At 33.8% G+C, this 24,475-nt stretch overlaps 3 protein-coding genes across 3 annotated transcripts; 1 reads left to right on the forward strand and 2 right to left on the reverse strand.

Moving 5' to 3' along the window:
- The first annotated feature begins 7,355 nt into the window (after window positions 1–7,355).
- LOC130645945 (uncharacterized) lies at window positions 7,356–9,140 on the forward strand. The gene is made up of 2 exons (XM_057452073.1): window positions 7,356–7,410; window positions 8,134–9,140. The coding sequence occupies exons 1-2, from the start codon at window positions 7,356–7,358 to the stop codon at window positions 9,138–9,140; spliced, it is 1,062 nt and encodes a 353-aa protein (XP_057308056.1).
- A 4,686-nt stretch (window positions 9,141–13,826) lies between these two features.
- Window positions 13,827–14,816, reverse strand: LOC130645946 (rhodopsin-like). Its single transcript, XM_057452074.1, has one exon. The coding sequence runs from the start codon at window positions 14,814–14,816 to the stop codon at window positions 13,827–13,829; it is 990 nt and encodes a 329-aa protein (XP_057308057.1).
- A 7,715-nt stretch (window positions 14,817–22,531) lies between these two features.
- On the reverse strand, window positions 22,532–23,691 carry LOC130646267 (trans-aconitate 2-methyltransferase-like). Its single transcript, XM_057452441.1, has one exon. It carries the CDS (start codon window positions 23,542–23,544, stop codon window positions 22,756–22,758), a length of 789 nt encoding a protein of 262 aa, XP_057308424.1. The 5' UTR covers window positions 23,545–23,691; the 3' UTR covers window positions 22,532–22,755.
- Between the last annotated feature and the right edge of the window lie 784 nt (window positions 23,692–24,475).

The raw sequence follows: 24,475 nt of genomic DNA on the forward strand, positions 1-24,475 counted from the left end.
TTCTCCGCGCCGTCTCGGATATCAAAAAAGCGAAAAATTGCCCTGGGAACGAGGTCGACTCCCCTGCTAGTATGATTTAAACTTTCGATTTATTATACATTTATAATAAACATATTTTGGCTCAACCCATTGTACACAGTATATAATCACGAATTGTTTATTTTTTTGGTTTGTCTGTTCAGATTCATATTAGTATTGTAGGTTTATCGTTTCTTGAACATGTAAGGCAGTTTATTCTATTTAAAAATTTCTTAACTTTCTTAGGCCATATAACTTATAGGTTAAGTTATTGTGGTAAATCGATCAAGTACTAAACATATCAAGGAAATTCTGCCCAGCTTACCTGGCTAAACATTATTGCATTGACACGAGATGTGACTTGAAACAAATCGTGAGCGGATTGTTGATTTCCGCCGCGTAAGGCGGAATCTTTAAAATCGCCTTGGAAGATAGAGAGATAGGGACCACCTATAGCCTGAACGCGCGGTGTCCAGATTAAAGTATTTTACTCTGGGCCTGGAAGTTGTTTAATTTCTTAAAAGCCAATAGAAATGCGTTATTTGATTTTTTAGCCAATAGGGTCTCAGATTGTCAGAACCTGATATCGTGGCTTCCTGTGATGCTTTGTCTCGAAGTTCTTCGAGTTTCAGGTCCCACAGGCCAAAGTTTCTTGCCCAAAACAATCGGTTACCGTTCCTCTTGATATGCTTGAAACTCCAAATCAATGTTTTGCAAAACAGGATGTTTGGTCGATGAGACTTCTCAGGTAAAAAATGCTGTATGTTCTAGCTAGTTTGTTATTACTTAGCTATGTTAAAGTGATTTACATTTGCGATTCTTCAGAGTGCTTAAAGCTCTTATTTAAGCTACGCATTTCCCTAGCATTTCTGTCCAACTATAAAATGACCTTCCTTATACGTAGTTAGGGATCAAACCCATTACCTGACTTGTTTGGGAACCAAAACTGATGAATAATAGCCTAAAAGGTGCAGTAGTTTTCAGGAAAGTTTGACCGATTTAAGCTACATTTGCATGTCATGTAGCTAGCTAGCTACAGACTGTATTGCATATAAAGTTTCACATAAAAAACGTAAAATAAGTGTTGTCTTATATTTAACACGACTATCGTTAAAATGCAGCATTAGCAGCAGATCAGAATTACAAACTTTGACAGGCAAATCTACAGTGAATTTTTCTGATAATATTCTTTATGAACTTTATAAAAAGGGCTGTGTACTTTTGTACTAAGATAACAAGTCCTTTATTAATTGCTATTTTGTTTTGTACACAAATATTCAAAAAACATTTTTATAAATTTGAATGCTAAATCGAACATTTTTTCTTATATATTTTGGCCTATGGACTACATTGTGTTACATTGTGTAACAAGCAAAACAATTTGCTCCATAAAAAACCTGACATACGAGCTTAAGTTGTATGTAAGTGTGTCGTAACTTACATAAATGAGGTTATGAATAAAAATTCTCCCTGATGTGCACAAAAACATGTGAATGTAGCTTTAAAAAAGCATTAAGTATACTGTACATATTTACTCTATTATCCAGTTTCCCTGTTTTTCAAGTAATCCTGCTTTTTTTTGCCATGGATTGTAAAAAATATTTTCATAATTAGCATACACTATCTGTGGAAGAAATTTTTGTGGAACTTTTTTTTGCAGAACTTTGGGCCAAAACTGTAAAAATGTTCCACAGAAATTTTAGAAATCAGTCAAACATCGGTTCTGAAAAATTATTCCGCAAAATTTTCCATTTCAGCTAGCCGCAACAATTAAAAATTTTTTATTTCTTCATACTTTGATTTCTTTAGGATCTAAGTTATTGGGTTCTATGTTGCTCATTTGTAAATGCCCTAACTTCTGAATACTATGTTAGACAAAATACTGATTTTGCCTCTGCTGAAATAATTGAACTTTAGGCACCCAAAAATTAATATTGCACATTTCGCATATATTCTGCAAATTGAAGCATTTTTGTGTACCACTCACCCACAAAAATAAGTTTCAGGAAAATTTATTGTGCAAATAATTTGTACCCTTGGCAAGTTTAGGCTCTTACAACAAGTTTGAATGCATATTGAAATTGAAAAAAAAAAGTTATCAAGGTATTGCTTATAGCCTGGAAAAGATTTGAGGTAGGTGTTTATATTTCTTATGCTTCATATTTCCAAACTTTGTTAAAAAATTCCTAAGTTTTGCTAAAAACAATACTACACTCAGGTTCTTTACCCAAAAATAATTCAACATATCCGGCCTATATATCCTGCAATATAGGATTCCTGCTAAACCCACCTTTATTTGTAGGTTAAAACACTAATCCAGTGGTGAAGTAATAATAGACTAGAGTAAATATGGTATTCTTGGTCACTGTTGAATATAACATTTTAGGGATGCTTTTAGGCAAGTTTAGAAACTTTCAAAAAAATTAAATATTTATAAAACTTCCAAAATTTGTCTTTGAACACGCAGGTATTCTTTTTAAAAAGACAGACATCACAAATACTAGGCGTTTCACAGTATCACCTGATTTTTTATCAAAACTTCATAAAATGGTGAAATATTTTATTTTATCTTGCATTTATACCTGTCATCTTTAAATATATAGGGCACAGAACAATATCACATTAATGTGCTAAGATTATTTTGAGTTCCTCATATATGTTTTTTTAGTATTTTTCTTTCTTTTTTAGGTCAGCCATAATATAACACAGCCATTATCAGCATTTCCAAAAAAATGTTGACAGAGTAAACTGCAAACATTAATTTGTGAAAAATGAATCACTAAAACTAATATATATTTATATAATTTATTATAGTCTTATTTTGGTTAATAGTATTTACTTCACATTATTTTTAAGGGAAACTAGACGTCTATGGTTCTTCTATGATTTTACAGAATTTGTATCATGAAAATTTTTAGAACTTTCTAGGTAGATCCCAAGTTTTTATACTTTTTATAACTGTGTGTAAATCTGTATATTTTTGTTATTTATTCAGGTGTAATTAAATTGAAGTATATCTTAATTGCGTTATTTGTCGCCCATATTTAATACTTTTCAGACCAGGTTACTTTAACCCCTTTTTATATAAGAACAATGTTATAAGAACATGAACCTTAGACTCACAATCCCAGACTCAAATCATTGTTTTTACAACTAAAACTACTCCAGAAATGGAATAGTCAAAAAGCCTCAAAAAGCGGTTAAGTCACATAGTTTTGCGCAATTATTCAATCATTTATCCTGTTTTTAAATTGGAAATCTCAGCCATGGGTCGACCATTGGACGTTTTGCTCTGTGGAAAGTTTCTCTTGACAAGGCGGAAATCTTCAAGCCTTGAGGCTTCTTGTTCATCTACAATTCTCTTAGCTTTTGAACGAACAACAAGTAAAAAAAATACAGAAAAGTTTTTATGTTAATTCTATCAGATTTGTCTAAGAAGAGCACCCCTTATGAAAATTATTTTTATATACAAAAGTTTTTGATCTTCGCTTTTACGTACAAATAAATTACAATACCCATAGTTATACTTGACGTGGAATAACAATCTGGCAAAACTTATAAATATAATATTACTGGCAATACTTATAGAAAAACTACCTATTGACAGAACATTTTGTGAATTTAAAAATCAACAACAATTATCTGTAGCTGCAACCGTAACATTCTTACAGGCCATAATTTTTTAATAATCAAGGTTCAAGGATACTTATGAGTACTATCTTGGGTGATTGCATTGCTCTTATTACATTTTGTTGAATATTTAACATGATGAAGACAAATATTCAGTCTAATACCACCAACCCAACATGCTTAGGATAGCCTTGGAGGAAAGGGATAGCCAAGTCACAATGTTAATTTTAGATGTTTCAAAGAATATAAAATCCAAACCAGAGTCATAAGAAAAACAATAGCTAACTAGCTAAACACTGGAAAAAATATAAACAAGTAATTTTAATATGCCCAATGGGTATAAAGTAAGTTCCATGTTCTATTTTTTTACCAAAAGTTCATAATTTGCCAATTTGACAAGTTAATGTGAGAAATAATAAAGGTAAACAAACTATATGTACATCACTTCGCTGGAAAATTAAAATTGTCTCTAAACTAACCTCGTTTTCATGTTAGTATGTCTATTCCGGCTGTGTATTTTGCGGAATGGAAATGGATATTGAAATAGGTCTATTGGTATTTTATGATCAATGTGCCACTCCCCATGGTTGTCCCATGTCATCCTATCGGAAAACTGGGACTCGATATGGTCCCGCAGCGTAACGATATCACACCCAATATACTCCTGGGAGCTGAGCTCCTTGTTTTTCTTTCAGGGCGTAGCGGGTTTGGTTTCTTACGGTACCAACCAAATGCCCGGAGGGGTCGCAAATGGGGTATCGATTCCTTTCCTTTTCATGATGGCATATGCTTCCACCCCCACACTTTTTACAGGTGGATTCCGCCTTTGATGGCGGCAAATTTGGCTTCCACCACAGTCCTTACATGTTGATTTTATCCTTTGATGGAGGCATATTTCACTTCCCCCACATTCTTTACAGACGGATTCCCGCCTATCATGCTGGCAATACTGACTTCCGCCACATTCTTTACACTTGGATCACACCCTTTGATGAGGGCAGATATTACCACCCTTGCAGTCTTTGCACATGGATCTTAGCCTTTGATGGGGACACCTATTGCGTTCTTGTGACGCCCTCTTTTTATTGAGGCATTTTATGCATGTTTTCGTTGGTTGACTGTTTACCTTGATTTCAAAATTGTCTACAGTGTGCGCATTTCCTATTATCCTCCATATTAACTTGTTTCTGCCCTTAGGGACAAGCACGAGTTGTGCCCAATCCAAAATTTTCCAACTTCTGGGGTGCTCAAGCCTTACGTACAAGTAAGAGTGTTCAGATTTTTTCAGCTCAACTTTGATCTCGTCCCAGTCCAGGATGAGATTCGTTTACCCATGTACCCCCGTGGTTATTCACCAAGGACCCCCGACAGGCAGGGCAGAGCTTAGTCTTTCGAGCCTTGTATTCAAAGAGTGGTGGAGTATATATTAATTTACCTTGAAGGCATCGCAATGCGTTGCGGTACCTTTCAACAAGCCTTGCCTTCTTCGGGCTGTCCCCAATAAGTTCGATATATTGAGGTATAATCCCGTATGCGAGCAGGTCATACAGGATGACATTGTTTTCATCCTGTTGAATACCTCTAATTTCTGCATCAATAGCAAGGGGGTCTATTTCAACATCTTCGATGTCCTAATTTTTAGGAGTCGCCCGCCTTTTTTTTGGCTTTATAAAGGTAGTCTATGCAACTTTTCGTTCGACTATTACCCCTTATTTTAAACTTGTGTATGGTTATTAGATTTTTGCATACGCAGCAACATTTGATGTTCAATTTATTGCTTCTGGTGGCCATTCCGAGACATATTTTGGCTTACAGCATCTGATTTCCGGATTTTATGGCATACTGTGCCCGTCGTAATGCATTAGTGACGTCGGCAAGTGTCGGGGAATTAAATGTTTCATCATATCTGAAGCGTACCCTATTATTCACATGTCTTTCGTAATTCTCCCTGGTATACCCCTCATTAAATTGGGCCTGAATATGATCTTGTAAAAGAATTATCAATTAATATAAGGGTTGCATATAGATGCGACGTTTCGTCGTACCTTTTGATACCCTCCCAAGATCAAGGCATAAAATGCAACTTTTTCGCAGCTTCCCTTTGCCCTTTGACTTGAATTTGTTCAATGGTAGGGATTTTTGGCATTTATAATACTGCTTAGCCTCCTTTTCCATATTTTCTATCTCCCCTATAGGAGATAGAAATTTTACCATGTGGTCTATTTTATTTAGGCACGATGCTGGCTGGAAACCACACTTTGGATACGGCCATTTCACGACTTGCTCTCCCTGCTGAAAAATAGTCAACCATCTTAATGACATCGCTGGTGTCCATTTTTGTAGATGGCCTCGTTTTGTCAAAAAAAATTTTACCTGCCATGGCATAGGCAAAGGTGAAACCAAGGTCTACCACTGTCTCGTAAAGCATATCTAAAATCTCCTTTTCTTTCGGTTAGGCTGGGTTTTGCCTTGTTGGGGCTCCGGATTTGCCGCAGGCTTGTTGGATTCACTTTTGCCTCTGCCAAACATGTACCAGACGCCTACTACTACGGCAATCACGGCTAAAACTCCAACCCCGTAGATGTGGACATTGCCCATCGACTTGCTAGAACCTGCCGCTGGTTTCTTATCATCCTGTGAATGTTTTTTGCCCACGTTCTTCTGCAAGTTAGCCTTGTTCTTCCTAATCCATTCCGCAAGTCTCTTGCCTGCGGCAACACGACCCTCGTTCTTCTTGGTTATGACCCTCTCCTCTTGTTATTTTTTTTTTGTTCTTCCTTACTCATTTTATTATAAGCCCCAAGACTATAACTTTACGCACCAAGTTAAAGGAGTAAAATTGGTTTGCTTTGACAAAATTTTCAAATACAACATCTTATCCAGAGCTAGTGCATGGTGCATAATCATCTGAAATTTGGTTGGCTTTGCTTAGAGATGGCGTAGTGACTTGTAATCATTATGAGAGGATTTAAATCTCCAATTTGGTGCAATTTAATTGCACCAAAGTTTACTAATTATTCACTAAAAAAGTGAACCAGCTATTTCACCTGATGTCAAATCCCTCATAAGGCATGTAACATAATGATTCTACAATTCTGAACAATAGGTGCTGAGATAAATCACTATTGCAGGAGAGGCTGTTTCTACAGCAGCAGCACACAAACAATCATACACAATTGTATGAACGGTTAAAAAAGAGTATTGTATTGTTTGTCAACCGGAAAATAACATTAACCTGTTTCGCAACAATGGGTTGGTACTATTATTAATGTAATGACGGTGAACCCAGAAAGTCTCTTTGTATAAATATTTTTTCTGCTACTGGCAGAGGTAAACATATCGACAATTCAAATACCTGGGTTTAATATGCTAACAATAATACTAAGAACATTGAGTAATGATATACGAAACTAGCTGCAAATAACTAAAAATGTTCATCTATCCAAGTCAGACTGTATAAGTCTGTAAAGGGTATATAACGTTTCATTTTGCTAAAGTGAGACGTTTGCCATTGGAGAAATAATTTTAGTTGGCACATAAGTGATTTAATACCTATTTTTGCGTGCATTAGAATCAAATCTCACCATGCATTTTGAAAAAATGTATTACCGATGATTTTACCCTGTTTGGTTCTACATAGGTAGCAAAATCCCAAACAGCTAAAATGTAATGTATTTAACATTGGTTTATAACAGTAATTTACTTAAATGTCAAAATTGGTTTTGCTTTTCCAAAAAACTTCTGTTTGTAATAAAAAGATAGGTAAGTACAGAAAATGTTGAATATTGAACCAAACTGTTGTTTCATACCATTTGATGTTTACGTTGTGTAAAGTTGAGAAGAGTGTGTACATTTGAAAAGATTTTAAAATTGGGCTAACGTAACGTGTCTGAATTAAAATTGTTTTAATTTGCATAAGAAATGTGGTGTTATATATGTACAAGATTTATATGTAAAAAATATATTTGTTATGCTGTACAAGACTTAAGGGTAATAACTAGTTTATCATTCGTGCAAAAAATCTTGAAATATGATTCCAAAATAAAACGAAATTCGAAAAAGATGTTTTCTAACGAAAAGTATCTTTGAATCCATGAAAACATGAAAAACAGAATAAAAATCATTCAATTATGTAATTTATACAATATTAAAACTTAATTAATAACTTGTTAATAACTTGTTTCATTCTTTACGGCTTTTTTCGGCGATTTTTATTTAATTTCATTTTTTTTCCGCAGTTTGAATTAAAACAGTGAGTTGAGTTTGTTTTGCTTGGTTAAATTGATGTCAATTGTTTAAATATATTTGCATTTGATTTCTAAAAGGATAACGAATAATGTATGATAAATTATGTTTTTGTAAATAAACCATAAACAAGTTTAAAAGAAAACCATTAACAAAGGAAACATAACTATGCAAACACAAAACAACTAAACATAATCCAATTTCAACGAAGGAAAAATTCTTTTTTAAATTATTTGTTAGAAATACAAGAGAAAACTGTTAAGGCGAGAGAAGCAATAATGGCGGACACAACTGAGCAGAAAAGGACTGACTCTTACATTCCATGGTTTGTGGTTACCATATTTGTAGAATCATGTTTGATTTTAATCCTAAATGGTGCCGCTATTTGTATCATGTTGCGGAAAAAACTGACCAAAAAACTTTCGAATTTATTTTTGCTGTCTTTATTGATAAGTCACTATACTGTTGGATTGTGTGCTTGCGTATTTGCGACTTATCAACTCATAACAAAGAAAAATCCAAACAACAAAACGAATACGTTGGAGAATTGGATAGCTTCTGTTTATCACACCACATTTGTGGTGTCCTTTGTAAGTACCATCTCTATAACAGTGGACAGGTTAACGGCTATCAAGTTACCTTTTACGTACAACAACTGCACAAAGAGCTTCTTTGTGTACTGCTTCATGATCGCCTTAATTTTACCGTTGATATATTTTACTTTAAAAATCACACATTATGACGATTTGGCTTATTCATTGTATATATTCAGCTTAGCAGTGGCCATGGTGTTATTGGTTGTTTCAAACATTGTAATACATCAAGAAGTTAATCGTCAATGCGCTGCTATAGCGTCGACCATAGTTGCCAAAACGGTAAAGGAAAAAAATAAACAGATTGCGCACCTAAAAAAGCGGCAAACGAGTACACTAAGAATTTGCTTTTTTATGGTATTGTCATTTATTTTATGCTGGTTACCAACAAGTATTAATTGTATTCTCCTCCTCTCTCTCGATAACAGCTATCCATTTTTGTCCCAAATATTAATTATACAAAAGGGATTGATGATTGTTGTGTTTTTAAACTCCTTGTTTGCTCCAATTGTTCATATGTCAATGAACAAAGATGTCAAGAGTGAAGTGAAAAATATTATCGCAAAGAAAAGAAAGAAGGTGAATTATAAAAGTGAATCTACATCAACGAGTCAGTTATCAACAGAACACAGAAATGCATGCTGCAACAAGTAATCAATGCAAGACTGAAAGGTGTTAAACTATGTCTTTTATATTTCCACACTTTGACGGCTCTAGCTGCATCATATTGCCGAACTTCTCCGACTATTCTGTCCATTCTGTAAAATATTGTTTAGTTTGTTTTTTTGCTAAGTTAGCTTCCTTGTAACTTTAGCCCTCTTTTTAAAAATACATCAAATATTGGATTCATACAGTTTTTTCAATCTTTGCTCCTTCTTTAATCAATAGAAGTTCGTAGAGTAGTGATTGGAGTCTATAAAGGTTTGCGAATTTTCTGCCATGAAACCACTGTTATGTTATATTCCTTCTTGGTAACATTTTTCGCTTTGTTTTTTAACATTGCACAACTTTATCATCTGTTGCATCAAGTGTTTACCAAAGGTTCCTGTAGTTAAAATTATAATGAAAGTTCTTCGGAACTCAAATTGAAAGTAATATGCGCGTGTGGAAAGTAAAAGTGGACAAATATACAAAATAATGAAAGAAATTTTCATGGATCGACTTTTTAATTCTTTTCGGGAACTTTTTTTCACAAAACTATTAATTAATCTGTTTTTTAAATCTTTTTTTAAGCTCTCTCTGCATTATACATAAATTAGGTTGTTATCTTACATATATAAAATACTAGATGTTTTTTATTTTATTTATTTTTCCATCTTGTATGTTATTGTCTATGTTATTGTCCGCATTTCTCGGTGATCTTGATCCTCGAATGTATCTTAATGTTGATCTTATGAGCTAAAAGCTGATTTTCGTTATTATGACCTTAAGTGCGACCGAATTTGAAATGTTTCGTTTTTCTGCAATCATATTAGCTAACTGCTTGAAGAAGGCTTTACGTTCTTCTGCCATTGCACCATTCGCAGCGAACACCAGTGGTGTGAACGTACTATTCTCAATTTGCAACACCCGTTCATTGTACTGTCGGGAGTCGCTTGGCCTTCCGGTTATACCTTATTATGATTGCATACCAAAACTGCTGTTTATTCAGATCGTAGCCCCACTCTTTTAAGGGTATTGTTGTCCGCCAGTTCAAAACGCCACTTTCAAGGTTGGTGTTGTTCAAACGTTTTTCGGCACCCGCCATTCCTTCCTATAGGCTTTCGAGCTTAGCTTGTTGCTTTTGTCTTCGTTATGCCTTGATCACTGATTTCGTCTTGTCACCTTCTACCTGTGTGTCTAGGATCATGTTCTTTAGATGGAGCGTAACCTTGCAGGAATTTTCATATTCTTCAGTTGCTGTTCGAGTAACATCTTTCAAATCTTTTTCCTTCAGTGGTGAGTTTCACCCCAATTCCTTCAAAAATCCCTCTTGCCTCGTCGAATTTCTCTGACCTCACGATAAGCCACGATTTTGTTGGTTGGGGATGATACCATATTTTGGTCCACATTGGATGAGATTTGACTCGCAACTACGAAGTGCGACGAAGCTTCCAGATGCGTTTACATCTTCCGCGAACGCCACCATTTTGTTTTTTTTATCCTAAGTTGTTGCAATTAGTATGTCAAGTAGAGGGATATAGCCATCGCGTAAATACCCATTCCAAGTGGATCACCTTGTGTTGTGCCCTCTCTTGACAATATTTCCTGAGTACTTCACCTATTTCAATAGGCCGTAGTCCTGGTTGTTTGTCCAATGGGACTAGTCGGGATGCAATTATTGCTTCGAGGGAGTTGTCGTTGATGTTATCGACCTACTTCATTTTGATAACGTTCGCTAACGCACTTCTAAGATCTTGGTTAGTGTCGCCATACATCTTAGAGGAAAGTATCTTCCTCCAACCGTCCGCATCCATACCAGATGGACTGTAACCCCGTTTCGTCATCTGGGCTGCTTTGAGAACAATTTGATCATCTATGGATTCAAAAATGATTGGTTGCACTGTGGGAATTTCCCCTGAGAGTAGGGCTTCTTCATTTGCCTCTTCTCCATCGGAATATTTGATTCGCAAAAGCTCCATTGTTTCTTTGTTTAAGGGTTATATCTCTCCTTTCATGTTGTTCGTAAGAAGCTTGATTGCACCATTCACGTTACCCTTTTGCATAAGCTCTTTAAATTGTCTTGAAACAGCTGCCATATCTCTCTTTCCGTTGTTGGTAGGTAGATTTTTCTGAATTGCTTCCGCCTCTCTGTAAAGTTTTGAAAAGTCTCTCTGTCGCCATGTTTCCAGGCGTTGTTCGAGAGCTTCGACGTGGTTTTTACTCCTTGATCTTTTGGATGGTTTCTGTAATAGCAAGGCGGGCGTAATGTGCATCAGCCCCAGCGCACAGATCTTGAGTGGAGAATTCTCTGTCCACGAATTTAGCAAGCGTGTCGTTTCACGAATGTATGCCTTTTTGAAAGCGCCGGTTGGTAGCATGAATAGATTGCGTTTTCAGAAAACGATTTTTTCGTAAACCTCTTTAGCATTTTTCTCTATCTTACTACCTATTGTTTCGAACCATCAGAAATTTTGGCAATTGTTCTTCTTGTGGCGGTGGCAAGTGCTGCTCGGGTGCAGGAGGCGGCTGGCCAATTTCCTGATTGATTTAATTTCCCTTACAGTGTCGTAGCTGTTGGATAATTCCATGTTCAGATTTGTATTTCTTAACGATCGCAATTAAATAGACGTTCACTCGCTTGTTCCATCTCTTCTCGGTTAATATTTGTTAAAACTCTTTCTGTATGAAAAATAATTTCCAATAGTGCTTTTTTACGCTGAAAAATGTTTCTCCGTAGGTAGCTGTTTTTTTCATTTTACCGCAGCAACGGTTGCAATAAAGTTCCGTTACGGAAAAGCGACCGCCATCTTGGGAAGCTATTGCAGCTTTTTTTTGTTAAATTACGTTACGAGCAAGAATAAGTATAATAAAATTAAGCGGCTGATATGAGTAATTTCGTGTTAAATGTCAAAGAAAAAAATTATTTCAAAAAGAATAACTTTTTCTTCGTATTGCTTAACAAAAATAATGGATCTGCGCGTTCTTACTTTCTCCATTAAACTCTTAAAGTATTTTTGTTGGTTTTTCCGGGTGTTATAAAAGTAACATCTGCTCTGATAAAAAATTGTTCAAACCACATTTACATCCCCAGGTAAATACTATTTAACTTTGAAAGAATATTAGTATTTTAGATGTTACAAGGACATCCAGAATGGTTGTAATTTCCTATTTCTCTATTTCTATTGTCATATGATAACGTCATAGGTCATTTTGTCCCATGTCAATACAAATTGTCTTTATTGAGTAGCTACTGACGTAAGTGCTAATATATATATACCAAGTTTTATTCCATGACAGCTACTAACACTAAGGTTCGCAAACATAGATTTTTCAAAAAAATTTTTGAAGATATGAACGTTGATTGATTTCCATTTTCTCCTTAGAGAAATCCTTTGTCTTTATACCACCTGTTAATGTTGCTAACATTATCTTGCATTCTTATATTACTTTTTTAATGACTAGTACTGTAGTTTTAAAGAAGATAAAAGAACAAGAACAAGAAAGACATATTTTCTTCAACCATTGTCTCATTATGACGTCATCACTTCCTGTGAATAATTTAGTAACTAATTCAGTCACAACATATTGATGCTTCTTTGTGTCAGGTTTTGTCACTTAAAACCAAACTGAACAAAAGTTACATCCCGCGGGCACTTTATGCCCCGCCCCAGCATATTTACACGGGTCAAAAAAGCCCATACCAAATAGGGTAAGAAATGCCTAAATATGAAACTTGGAGCGAAATTGGATAAATAAAGAGAAATTAAAATTATTAGAATCAATTATTTAACCTTTTATTAATATTGTTTTTACAAACAAAAGTTTTAATTATACGCCCTTATTGAAATATATTAAATATAAAAAAAAATAATTACACTCAGGTGAAAAATTAAAAACGGTGAACAACACAAACTCAATCTTTTATTAAAAACGGATAGCACAGATACGAATCTTAAAATTTTTCTAGTTTCTTTAATAAGTGACAATGCTCATAAACAAAAAAATCACTTGCATAAAACAATTTGCAGCAAAAATGACGCAAACTAGAATATGTGTCAAAATCAATCACGTAAAAATTTACATTGTTTCGAAACGAATAGTAGTTCATTTTCATCCCACCTTATTTAAAAGTTAATCACATTAATTACTGTTCTCTTGGCAACATCAGATTTGTTTTATGCCACTATTATACATAATACTAAATTTGTTTGATAACATGCATTCTCGGGTATAACATATCTTTATAATTATCAATCATTTCTGATAGATAAGTAAATCGTTTATATTATATATACGTTTTATATTTATTTTTACATTCTTATTTACATTTGCCATATTTTAGCCAATTGTTTTTTTAAGGTAATAGTACGAATAGTAGTTTATTTTCATCCCATCTTATTTAAAAGTTAATCACATTAATTACTGTTCTCTTGGCAACATCAGATTTGTTTTATGTCACTTTTACACATAATACTAAATTTGTTTGATAACATGCATTCTCGGGTATAACATATCTTTATAATTATCAATCATTTCTGATAGATAAGTAAATCGTTTATATTATATATACGTTTTATATTTATTTTTACATTCTTATTTACATTTGCCATATTTTAGCCAATTGTTTTTTTAAGGTGAAGTTATGTAGAATTAAAATACACTTTGTCAATGATACCATTTTAATAACAGTGCGGATCGTCAAGCATTGCTGGATTTAGTATGGTCAGACAATGAGACGGCTTGAATGGAGTTAACTTTCTTACATTTTCTCAGAATTAGATATCTCAGTCGATTTCTTACTTCTTTGTTCATCATAGTAAAAATGATTGGATCTGTGATTGAATTCATAAGAGCAAAGAGATAAACAACACTTCTGATGGTTGTATAGTGTTTCGAAAATATATACATTCTTCGGAAGAAGATGAAAAAGAAACAGTTAAAGCAGCCTGGTAACCAGCAGATAATGCATGTTAGAACAATTAGAAAACAAACACGAACTGATCGATTTTGGCGCTTTCTCATCAGTTGAAGTTTCTCGATGCGATCTTGATCTGTCGTTGTGACCACGTTTGATGCAATTGCAGAGAATTGCCGACGCACTTCTTTGTAAATCACAATATTTGAAAATGATAAGATAATTATCACACATAAAATTCCTGCAACAAACATTTTGTAAGCAATTTCTTTCGTAGATTTATTTAAAATCAATACAGTGGAAATTAGGGGGAAAAGGAATCCAATACCAGAACATACAACGAAGAATCGGTAGTCCAGTTCAGCATAAAAGAACGGTTTCCTAATAGCAATCAGCTTTTCAATCGTCACAAGTATAATACTTGAAAAAGTCATGACAAAACCAGTTATTGGTAAAAATGCCAAGATTGTATGGTAAAACTGGCCTCCGTTTTCAGGATTGTATCCTGTGCAGAGTTGATACAATGAAAACATGAAGCATGACACGCCTACATGTAAGTGAGAGAGAAGCAACTGAATTAAAAACATATTACATAGCTTCTTTCTCAATCTTCTTTTCATCAGAATGACAATAACAACCGCCATATTTAACAATATGATAAACCAGGACTGCACAAAGAGTATAGATGCGTTCCACACAAATACTGGTAAATCAACATTTTCTGTCTTGTTGGCTGATTCCTGTGAAATTTTCTGCAAACTTGAGTTAAGCATTCTTTTATAAATCAATGTTTTGTTGCGGACCGATTACGTGTAAAACATTTTTTATCTGCTTGATTTAAATTTGAGTTTGAATTTATCTTCTTTCTATATATCAAGCAGGTGCATTCATAAAGGATCGTACAAGATTAAATTATGGCTTCTTTTTTACCTTTCACAATAAGAACGGCTACGCGAATTAATCGTTACAAATAAGGCAAAATTTGTTTTGCAAGAGCGGGAAGGAATTTTAATTAAAAAATTATTGCTCAGGGAAAAAGTGACATTTTTGTTTGCCTAGCAATCATTCTTACCGACTTTATTTTTTGTTGGCTAACATTTTTTCGCCCATTGTAGTTTTTTACTTTCTATTCTACATGAAGAACTAAACAGTCTGAAAGACAGAGGATGAAAAGTTTAGAAATTTTTTGTTTACATTTTCAGTTGAAATAGGAATGTTTTAAATTTTCTTCGCAATAACGAGTGTTTCTCATTCAGGTGTATAACATATATGCTTGCTCTGAAAAAAAATTTTTATTATTTATTCCAAAAAATGTCGAAAATGTTTAATCGGTAAAACGTGATTAAATGTTCTTGCCTAAAATTTTTTTGGCTGACCTATATATTTTTACCGATCAAGTAAAATAATTTTTTTTATAATTAATTGGCGTATTTTATCTATCTACTGAATATTAGGTTATATAACTTTTGTTATTTTTTATTCTGTTTTTAAAAAATAAAAGAAAAAAAGACCTGAAATTTAAACGATTAAGAGATCACAAACGAATGCTGTGCAGTTTTGATTTTTTGATTTTGTTTAACAAATGATCAGCTAGCAGACACATTTTACTAAAATACTAGTAAATCAACATTTCCAGTTATATTGACGGGATCCTTTTCTGCATTCTTGAGTGAACCATTTTTTTATGAATGATTTAAAGCATTTTCTTGATGTATGGTCTTCTCTTTTTCCCTTTTTTCAATCAAGCAATTGTATCTAAAAACAATTTAAATAATGGATTTTTTCTTTCTTGTCGAGACTACGGACGTCAATTATTAAAGACTCGATTTGTTTTACCATAGATATTTATTTAGATAAAGTTTCTTTATAAGAATTTTAATTAAAAAAATGATTTATTTAATAATTTGATATTAAAGCCAACCCACAAAATTCTGCATTCCAGAGCAATTTTAAATCTTTTTCCTTAAGCCCCTTTACTACAACAAATCACGAAACAAATTGATGTACAATCGGCAAACTTATTCTAGCCAAAAAAACTTGTTTCATATGTGTCTCTTAAAAGTTTATACTTATAAAGAATGTTTCATATATAAAAGACGAACAAATGTATTTAGGTAGGGTAGTTTTAAGTCGGATAAATGGCGTTCCAAGAGTGATTCATCTTTGGTAAAACTTGCATTCGTAGAAAGTGTTTTGGGAAACATGCAAATCAGATTTACCATGCATATATAGGTTATTTTATTTAATAATAACAAATACGTAAGTAACTTGACGTCATAAACAATTTTTCATAATGATGACGGTCAACACCGTGATATGTTAGCGTTGATGAGTTTGTGTGGGTAGATTTAGATGAAATTGTATATTATTATGTGGAGCCAAACAGTGTCCACGATAAAGATGTTTTATTGGATACAAATGGAATTTTGCGTTTACGCCTCTTTTAAGGGGACACTTACGCGACCAAAGATTTAATCCGTTGTAGAAAAGTGTCCGCTTTGGGGAAGTTTTGCTTATTTTGGAAAGAAACGGAACCAACTAGCCTTATCATATTTAGAGCTAGTTAATACTAATACTCATTTAACACCAAACATGATAAACAAATGTTTGTCAGATACAAGCTATTGCTTTATGTTATTACCAAATGTTAATAATCAAATTGTATAAATCAACTAATTTTGCAAATACTGCAAGAAAATCCTCCATACCTGTACTACTTTGCTGCAAACTAAAAATTTGCTCATAACTAATCTCGTTTTTATGTTCTCGTATTTTGCATTTTCTCATGTATATTTCGCGGAACAAAAATGATTTTGAAAATAAGTCTATTGATCAAGTGATTGAAAAAACATAAATATGTCCTACGCTCCGTATTTCTCAGTTAACTTTCCCCTTATGTTCGTTTAAAGCGGGACATTCCAACTTTTTCTTCAATCGATGCAAATAGGTGAATTCAACAAACCGCAAAAATTGAACGTACCCCTAGGTCTAAGTAGGCGCAAACACTTTTTAGAATGTTTTTCACTTTTCGTCGTCCTTCATCCAATACAGAACAAGATTTGAGAAAACGATATCAAATTCGATCTATTTGCATATTTCATTATTTGACATCTAAGATGGAATATGTGTAGTACTTTCAACGACTTTGATAAAATAGCTCTGAGATATACGAGTGATCTTACATTACGTGAGTACCACCGAATAAAACTTCAGAGGGTGTTTTGTAATATAAGTGGGAAATCTCGTAATTAAGCTAAATAACTGGTTATCAAGGAAAAACCGAAGATTATATTCGCGACGAAGTTTAACCCCATAGGTCCGACTATAGAAGAAATAACCAACCGTTTTCTCCCAATTTTACAACAAAATCCTTCGTTAAATGAATTATTTGCTCCAGTTATGTTTGTCAACAAAAGAGAAAGCAATTTGTCCAGTGTATTGATGAGGAGCGATACCTATGACATTTAAAGTGATCTGATTGAGAAACAGAAGCGTAGTTATTCAAAATGTGGTAGTCACTCACGTAAGCACTTTGTGTTGCCAACAACGTTCGTCGTGAAACTCCTTGTAAGTCGAAAGACGTAGTTTATGTACCTTAAGGGAATTACTTTTCGCGAGAGCTAGTTTTCTTGAGATATTTTTAAGCAAAAAAATAATTTTCGCAAGAATTAATTTTCGCAAAGCAACCGAAACATGCGTAAAACCGAATGTTGATTCAGCAAATCTTGTTAGTAAATTAAAAAACGCACATAAAAAAAAAAGTTAAAAATTGCAGATTAGTCCGTCTCTTTATTAATAACTGTTCTGAGGACTCGTTATCAAATTTGAAATTTGTAATTGTGGTTGCGTTGAATAACACAGATATGCTGTCAAGAGTGACGTCTATTCTCTTTTAGTGGAAAGGAAAAAACTTTGGATTGGTGTATAGGTAACTCAACATAAAATATAGAAGGGTAGAAATGATTGTTGTCAAAAAAAAAATTAAAATGTTGTTAAAGGTAATTGTTTCTAAAAAGTTTTTTTTCACTTGTCTCTTAGTGCATTCCTGCGTCCATGTTTTACTCTCCTTCGGCTGTGTTTGTTACACATCACACCTTGGTTAAGGGGGATTTTCACGAAGCGAATTGAACGGCGAATTCGATGGCGAATTCGATGGCGAATCGTAATCTACCTTTCGTTTTTCTATTAAAATAATAGAAAGCAAGCTAGATCCAACCTCGTCCTCGTCGGAGTGGCCGCTTTATCAACAAGGCAAAATGCCCTGGGAACGAGCTTGAAGCTAGATCAATATAACGTATAGAATAACATGTTCCCATAAACATCTAGCACTTTTCCTTTTCTTATTTCTTACCTTTTGCATATTTTACTCCTTATGTAAATTTATTAGACTCATTTAAATCAAATTTTCAGTTCCTCTTTACACTCCTACGCTTCTTAAAAAACCGGAAGAGAAAAGAGAGTGGTCACTCCTTCTTACAGGCTGAGGGTCGGGCAGCACTTTTAGGCAGCACCAAACCTTGTCACCTTGACCCTAGGATGACTAGGAGTTACCTTTACCCGAGGGCAACCATGGTCGTGCACTCTCGTCAAACGATTGTACACGAAATTTTTGATAACCGACCCCGATCACGGACCACGTTATTAGCATACATCCTCACACTGGTAGATGAGTTCAAAAATTATTCCTATATTACTTGTGGCTAGATATCACAGATTCTTAAGCGAGGGTTTCTTACATTTCTTCAAGGGGATTTCCTTAAATCAAATTTATCATTTCTGTCATTTCATCTAAACTTCCAAACGTTCACTTATTTATACAGTTTAAATGATATAAGGGAATTCCCCCACATTTTTTCTATTTTGCTTTCATGACATTATTTAAAATGATTTTTTTAAAGTGAAAACAATTAAGAATTCTGTGTACACAACGTGTTTAGCCTAAATTCCTTCATATATATTACAAGAAAAAAACAATTTAGTTTAAAATTACTAAGGAATCCTTTTCTAACAATTTTTTATTCCTTTTTAAGAGTATATGCATGTATATCTTAAATTCCCTTCAATAAATAACCTCTTTTATGTACTGATTAAACACCTCACTAATCCAAAAAATTCATTTAACAAACAAGACTACTTACAAGGTATAGTAAAGGAACAGTTTATGCGTAGTGAATTAGTAATTAAGAGTAGTCGGTAAGCCCGTGGAAAAACAGACTTAGGCAAAAGAACAATGGTAGCTGGTAATGGTAGGTTTTTCATAAGTTTTAATGACGCAAGCAGGGCACTAACAAAATTTTATTTCAAGAAATTTGTTTTCCCTGTTGCTTTTTATATGCAGAACTTAAAAGGCTTATGTAGGAAATGTATATGATTGTATGCCTTAACGAACTGTTAAGGTGGTGTCAGAGGTTTACAATTTTATTGACGTCGGCAAAGATCTGTCAAAACGCAGAAACATTTTTTCAGGAATTTGTATACCTGTTGCCTCTATTGAATACAGATTGAAGCTATGAACAAGAAAATGTATAGGATCGTACTTTTGACGAAAGGTTACAGAAATGTTGGGATGTAAAGCTTTTCTAATGACGTCATCAACCCTTCTTTTCTAAAACAAGTGGGTTGATCAAGATGGTCCCTAGTTACCTACGCAGGAGATTATGTCAGTTCTTTTCGCCTGTTTCCTAGTTATTATACCTTAAACTTGAAAGTCCAATGTAATCTATATAATAATACGCCATTTCCGTGTGTCTGTCTGTCACTTTTGCAAAGTGGATTACATTCTTCAAAATTTTCTTTAACAAATTCTATAAAACATCATCGTCTATAAATTTGTTCTGTAAATTATTAAACTTTGACGTTAAAGCAATATTGACGTCAAAGGAAAGTATATTAAGATTAGTGAAGCCATTGTATGCACTTTTAAATTTAAGGCTAAATAACTTGGAAAGGGTGGAAATAACTAACGCCATCTCCTGCGTGGGTAACTAGGGACTACCTGAGACCAATTTGGGTAAGTTTTCCAAACCTGGGTCACCGAATCCGTTTCGGAATGGACGGGTTAATGACGTCATATAAAAACCCTAATATCTCTGCATCCATTTGTCAAAAGTACACGATCCTATACATTTTCTTGATCAGCGTTTCAAGATCTATACGATGAAGGTAACAGGTATACATATTTCTGAAAAATTTTTTATTGTGTTTTGAAAGGTCTCTGTGATGTCAGCAAAATTTAAATGAGGGTTGTTTTTCTCTGTTATCCTGCCTAAGTGGATTTTTCCATGGGCCTTATCGACTAGTCTATATGATAATACGCTAAGTGTGTCTGTCTGTGTGTCTGTGACAGGCAAAGTGGATGTTTTCATTTTCCTTTGATGTTGCCGAAAAATGCACCTCTAATATGTCAAATTTTCTGACGTTACGGCGCGACGTCAATAACACCACTTTAACGTCAATATCCTATATTAAATTAATGAAGCCATTACAGTGCACCTAAAACTTTGAGGCTAAATAACTTGGAAACGAGTTGGTGACGTCAATGATTTTTCACCGCGCGGGTAACTAGGGACCACCTTGGACCAATTTGGGTAAGTTTCCCAAACCTGGGTCCCCGGATCCGTTTTAGAATGGACGGGTTGATGACGTCATCAAAAAATCTTTAAACCCTAATATCTCTGCAACCGTTTGTCAAAGATATATGATCCTATATATTTTCTTGATCATCGTTTCAAGGTCTATACGATGAAGGTAACAGGGATATAAATTTCTGAAAATTTTTTTTGCGTTTTAACGGGCCATTGCTGACGTCAGCAAAATTTTTAAACCCTTTTATGTCTTTTGTTGTTCGTAGAAAAGTTATGATCCTATATTATTTTGATCAGCGTTTCAACCTCTACACGTTACAGGCAACGAATAAACTAAATTTCGCCAATTTTTTTTTTATTTTGGATTTGCAATGCTGACGACAGCAAACCAACATTTTCAATGTCCTATTGCCTAAGTGGATTTCTCCACGGGTTTTTATCGACTAGTAGCTTCACTAATTTAATAAAAACATTGACGTCAATTTGATTTATCAACGTCGCGACGTAACGACAAAATTAGTATTTTGTCGGTTAGCAATTAATATACAGTTGACTCCCTCTAATTCGAATCTCTATATTTCGAATATTTCAATAATTCGAACAAGTGCTCCGTCACGTCAATTTCCCTTAAGAAACTCTAATAAAAACTTTCTACAATTCGAATTTCTTTAATTCAAACCTTTTTCTAATTCGAAGAGTTTTTCAGTCCCTTCAGTACGATGCTCTCCCTAATTCGAATTTTAGAGTGTTTTTTATATAGAGTTTCGTTTTTGTGTAAATTTGGAAAATAAAGATTGAATGAATCTTGAATTATATTTTTGATTTCCGCCGGCGAAGGCGGAATCTTTAATATCGCCTGAGAAGATAGATAGATAGATAGATATTATCCAATGAACATTACTTTATTTTAAAGTTTATAATCGAAAGTTAAAGCTCGTGCAGTGTAGCATAATGAAGATCGTCTTATAATGCGCCATCTTTGATGTTATATAATTACATCATTTCCTTCTGTACTACAATTTTGTAAGCACGTAGACTAAAGCTATATTCAGCAGAACTAATTATTTATCAATGAATTATAACTTAAAGAGGAATTGTTGAGGCTGGATTTTTTTGGTGAAAGATAATGTATTTTAGCTATAAAATTGTGACATGTATGTCACAATTTGATATCTTTTTTCAGATTATTGCTAATGGCGGAAATCTTTAAGCCGCAGGGCTTCTTGTCTTGATTTTGAAATTAACGTAATTTCTCTCTGTAATTCGAATTTTCACTCTCGGAAGCTGAAAGTTCGAGTTACAGAGACTTTCTATAATTTGAATCTCTCTATAATTTGAACAAAATTTTTTCCCCCGAAATTCGAATTAGGGAGAGTGAACTGTATAGTTTAAAGTTCGAATTCATTCTACACGCTTAGATAGGTACAAAAACTTGTCTTATATTCTTCATTTAATATGCTAAAATTTTTAAATCGATGTAGGGCTTTAAGCTCATTACACTCTACAGCATCATATGTACACTGGCAAATCTGACGGTCAAGTCAAGCTGGGCTTACGCAACGTGTTTTAATTGACCTTCTTACGCACTACCTTGAGTTGTACCATGGCATTCCAAAAACTGTTACAAAAAACTTAACCTTGCGAAGGCTGTGGCATTTGTAAACAACGAAATGTATCCGTGATTGCAAACTACTTACAACTATATCTTTTTATGAGAGGAGAACAACTGGTTATTTTGGCCTGGTTAGTGTCTCTTAACCATAGTCCTTTTGATAAAGTGTTTTTCTTCTGTGACAACGACGTTGCTTCTATGCCATGGCAAAAAGCATGTTCGTTGAGTGCAGCCTTTTCAAAATGGAATCTTTTTTGCATGAAGAGAATTTATATATAAACAAAACCTTACGAAAGGAAAAAACACGCAAGGAATCTTATTTACATAAAAAACGTTTACATGTGAATAAAGCTTTTCTATTCGATATTGATTAAAACGGTATCGACTTTCAAATTAAAATTTATGAACGACTTTTTTTAATTGCTGATAACTGTTGCTATAGGATTTTATTTTCACAATAAAATTGTGCACAAGAAATATAATTTTAGAATTGCATATGAATCACGTGAATGGATGTTATGCTAAAGCACCAACATCATTTTTGTGATTGTTGGGTTTCTTCACCAGAACTTCGATCAATTTAAACCTTTTGAGGTACTCGCCATTTTGGTTTTGCTCAAATTTTATATCGGTTTTGTGTTTCTCATATAGTTCGAAAATGTCGATGTTACAATTAGCCGAAGCATTCATCCATGATAATAATTGATCAAGTGTTTGAAAAGCAGTAATATGTTCTATGGTCTGTATTTCCACAATCTCAAACATATACTGAGATACCTTCTCTTTATATTCGTTTAAAGAGGAATATTCCGCATTCATAATATGAGCAACTTTTTCTTTATCTTCTACAAAGTTATAGATATGTTTTGCCCCCTTAGGTAACTGTAACAAACAACAAAAACCAAAGGTACCACCAGGTTTGAGTAGGGTGAAAACATTTTGGATTGTTTTCCACTTTTCCTCGTTTTTCATCCAATGCAAGACAAAATTTGAACAAACAATGTCAAAATGTTGGAGGTCTGTTTCCATATTTCCACCATTTATGCATATAAAGTCTAAATTTGGAACTTGTGAAAATGCCTCTTTAGCAAGATTTATCCTGCCTTCATCAGGATCAATACCAAGAACGTACCCATCCTTTCCCACAAGATCAACCAAAAGTTTAGTTAAATTACCAGGTCCACAACCAACATCAAGGCACCTAAATCCGGTATTTACACCTAACTTTGATACTAACTTTTCAAATACTTCTTTCTGCATGAGATCGTTATGTTTTAAATAGTCGCTTGCGTTGCTCGTCGACATCTTGCTTACAAGAGCGCATGCGAAAAAATCTTTTAATGTTTGTTTTATCTATAATTTGATCTATAATTTTTTTGAAATTCATAGTTATGCATTATTCGTTATGACAGGATCAATTAAACATCATAATAACACTTTTTTGACAACAACACGCCTTTAATAGTATTTACTAAAGAGATTAACATGTATAAATTTGATAGACAAAAATAATAACTAACTGTTTACTAAATCTGTTAATGCTTGTTTTAATGAAACTTATTTCATATACAATCTTGATTAGCGCTCTGAAAGGATCAAATAACCATTTATATCATCATAAGAACTCTTTTTTGACCACAAAACGCCTTCAATGATATTTACTGAAGCGATTAACGTGGATAAATTTTAATGACAATAATAAAAACTAGTTGATAAGGCCCGTGGAAAAATCCACTTAGGCAGAGTAACAATAGAAAAGAGAACCGTCACTTGAATTTCGGTGACGTCCGCAAAGTCTCACAAATATACAAAAGAATTTTTTTTAGAAATTTGTTTAGCCCGTGCCCCTATCTGTAGAGCTTCAAACACTGATGAAAAAGTGTATAGGTTGTGACGTTCATAACTGCAAGATATGTAGTTTTGTTTGAAAAAAACCTGCAATTGCTTAGAAAAACAAACAATAAGATCATTCACAACTCACAAAAACAGGTCACTCATCAGATGTTTACAAAGAAGAAGTGTCTTGTTTTCATTCCAATGATCCAATCAGAGTATTAAAGGCTAAAGGTATTTAATAAAAATCGCTGCGATCTTATTATTACTAGTTAGTTTAGGTAATATGCAGTGTCTGAATTTTTTTCCTTAGTATTAAGGAGGATTAAATTGCCATTATTACCCACAAAAGGTATAGAAATGAAGGTAGAAACGCAGAAAACAACAAGTTGAAGTTGATTAA

This window comes from Hydractinia symbiolongicarpus, chromosome 5, assembly GCF_029227915.1.
Source record: "Hydractinia symbiolongicarpus strain clone_291-10 chromosome 5, HSymV2.1, whole genome shotgun sequence".
Classification (NCBI taxonomy): Eukaryota; Metazoa; Cnidaria; class Hydrozoa; order Anthoathecata; family Hydractiniidae; genus Hydractinia; species Hydractinia symbiolongicarpus.

Excerpts from the sequence above, each read along its gene's own strand:
- LOC130645945 (XM_057452073.1), top strand. The coding sequence starts at position 7,356 with ATGTCAAAATTGGTTTTGCTTTTCCAAAAAACTTCTGTTTGTAATAAA. Across the intron at positions 7,411-8,133 it reads TGTTTGTAATAAAAAGATAG|AAATACAAGAGAAAACTGTT; the intron begins GTAAGTACAGAA and ends ATTATTTGTTAG.
- LOC130646267 (XM_057452441.1), bottom strand. The coding sequence starts at position 23,544 with ATGTCGACGAGCAACGCAAGCGACTATTTAAAACATAACGATCTCATG.
- LOC130645946 (XM_057452074.1), bottom strand. The coding sequence starts at position 14,816 with ATGCTTAACTCAAGTTTGCAGAAAATTTCACAGGAATCAGCCAACAAG.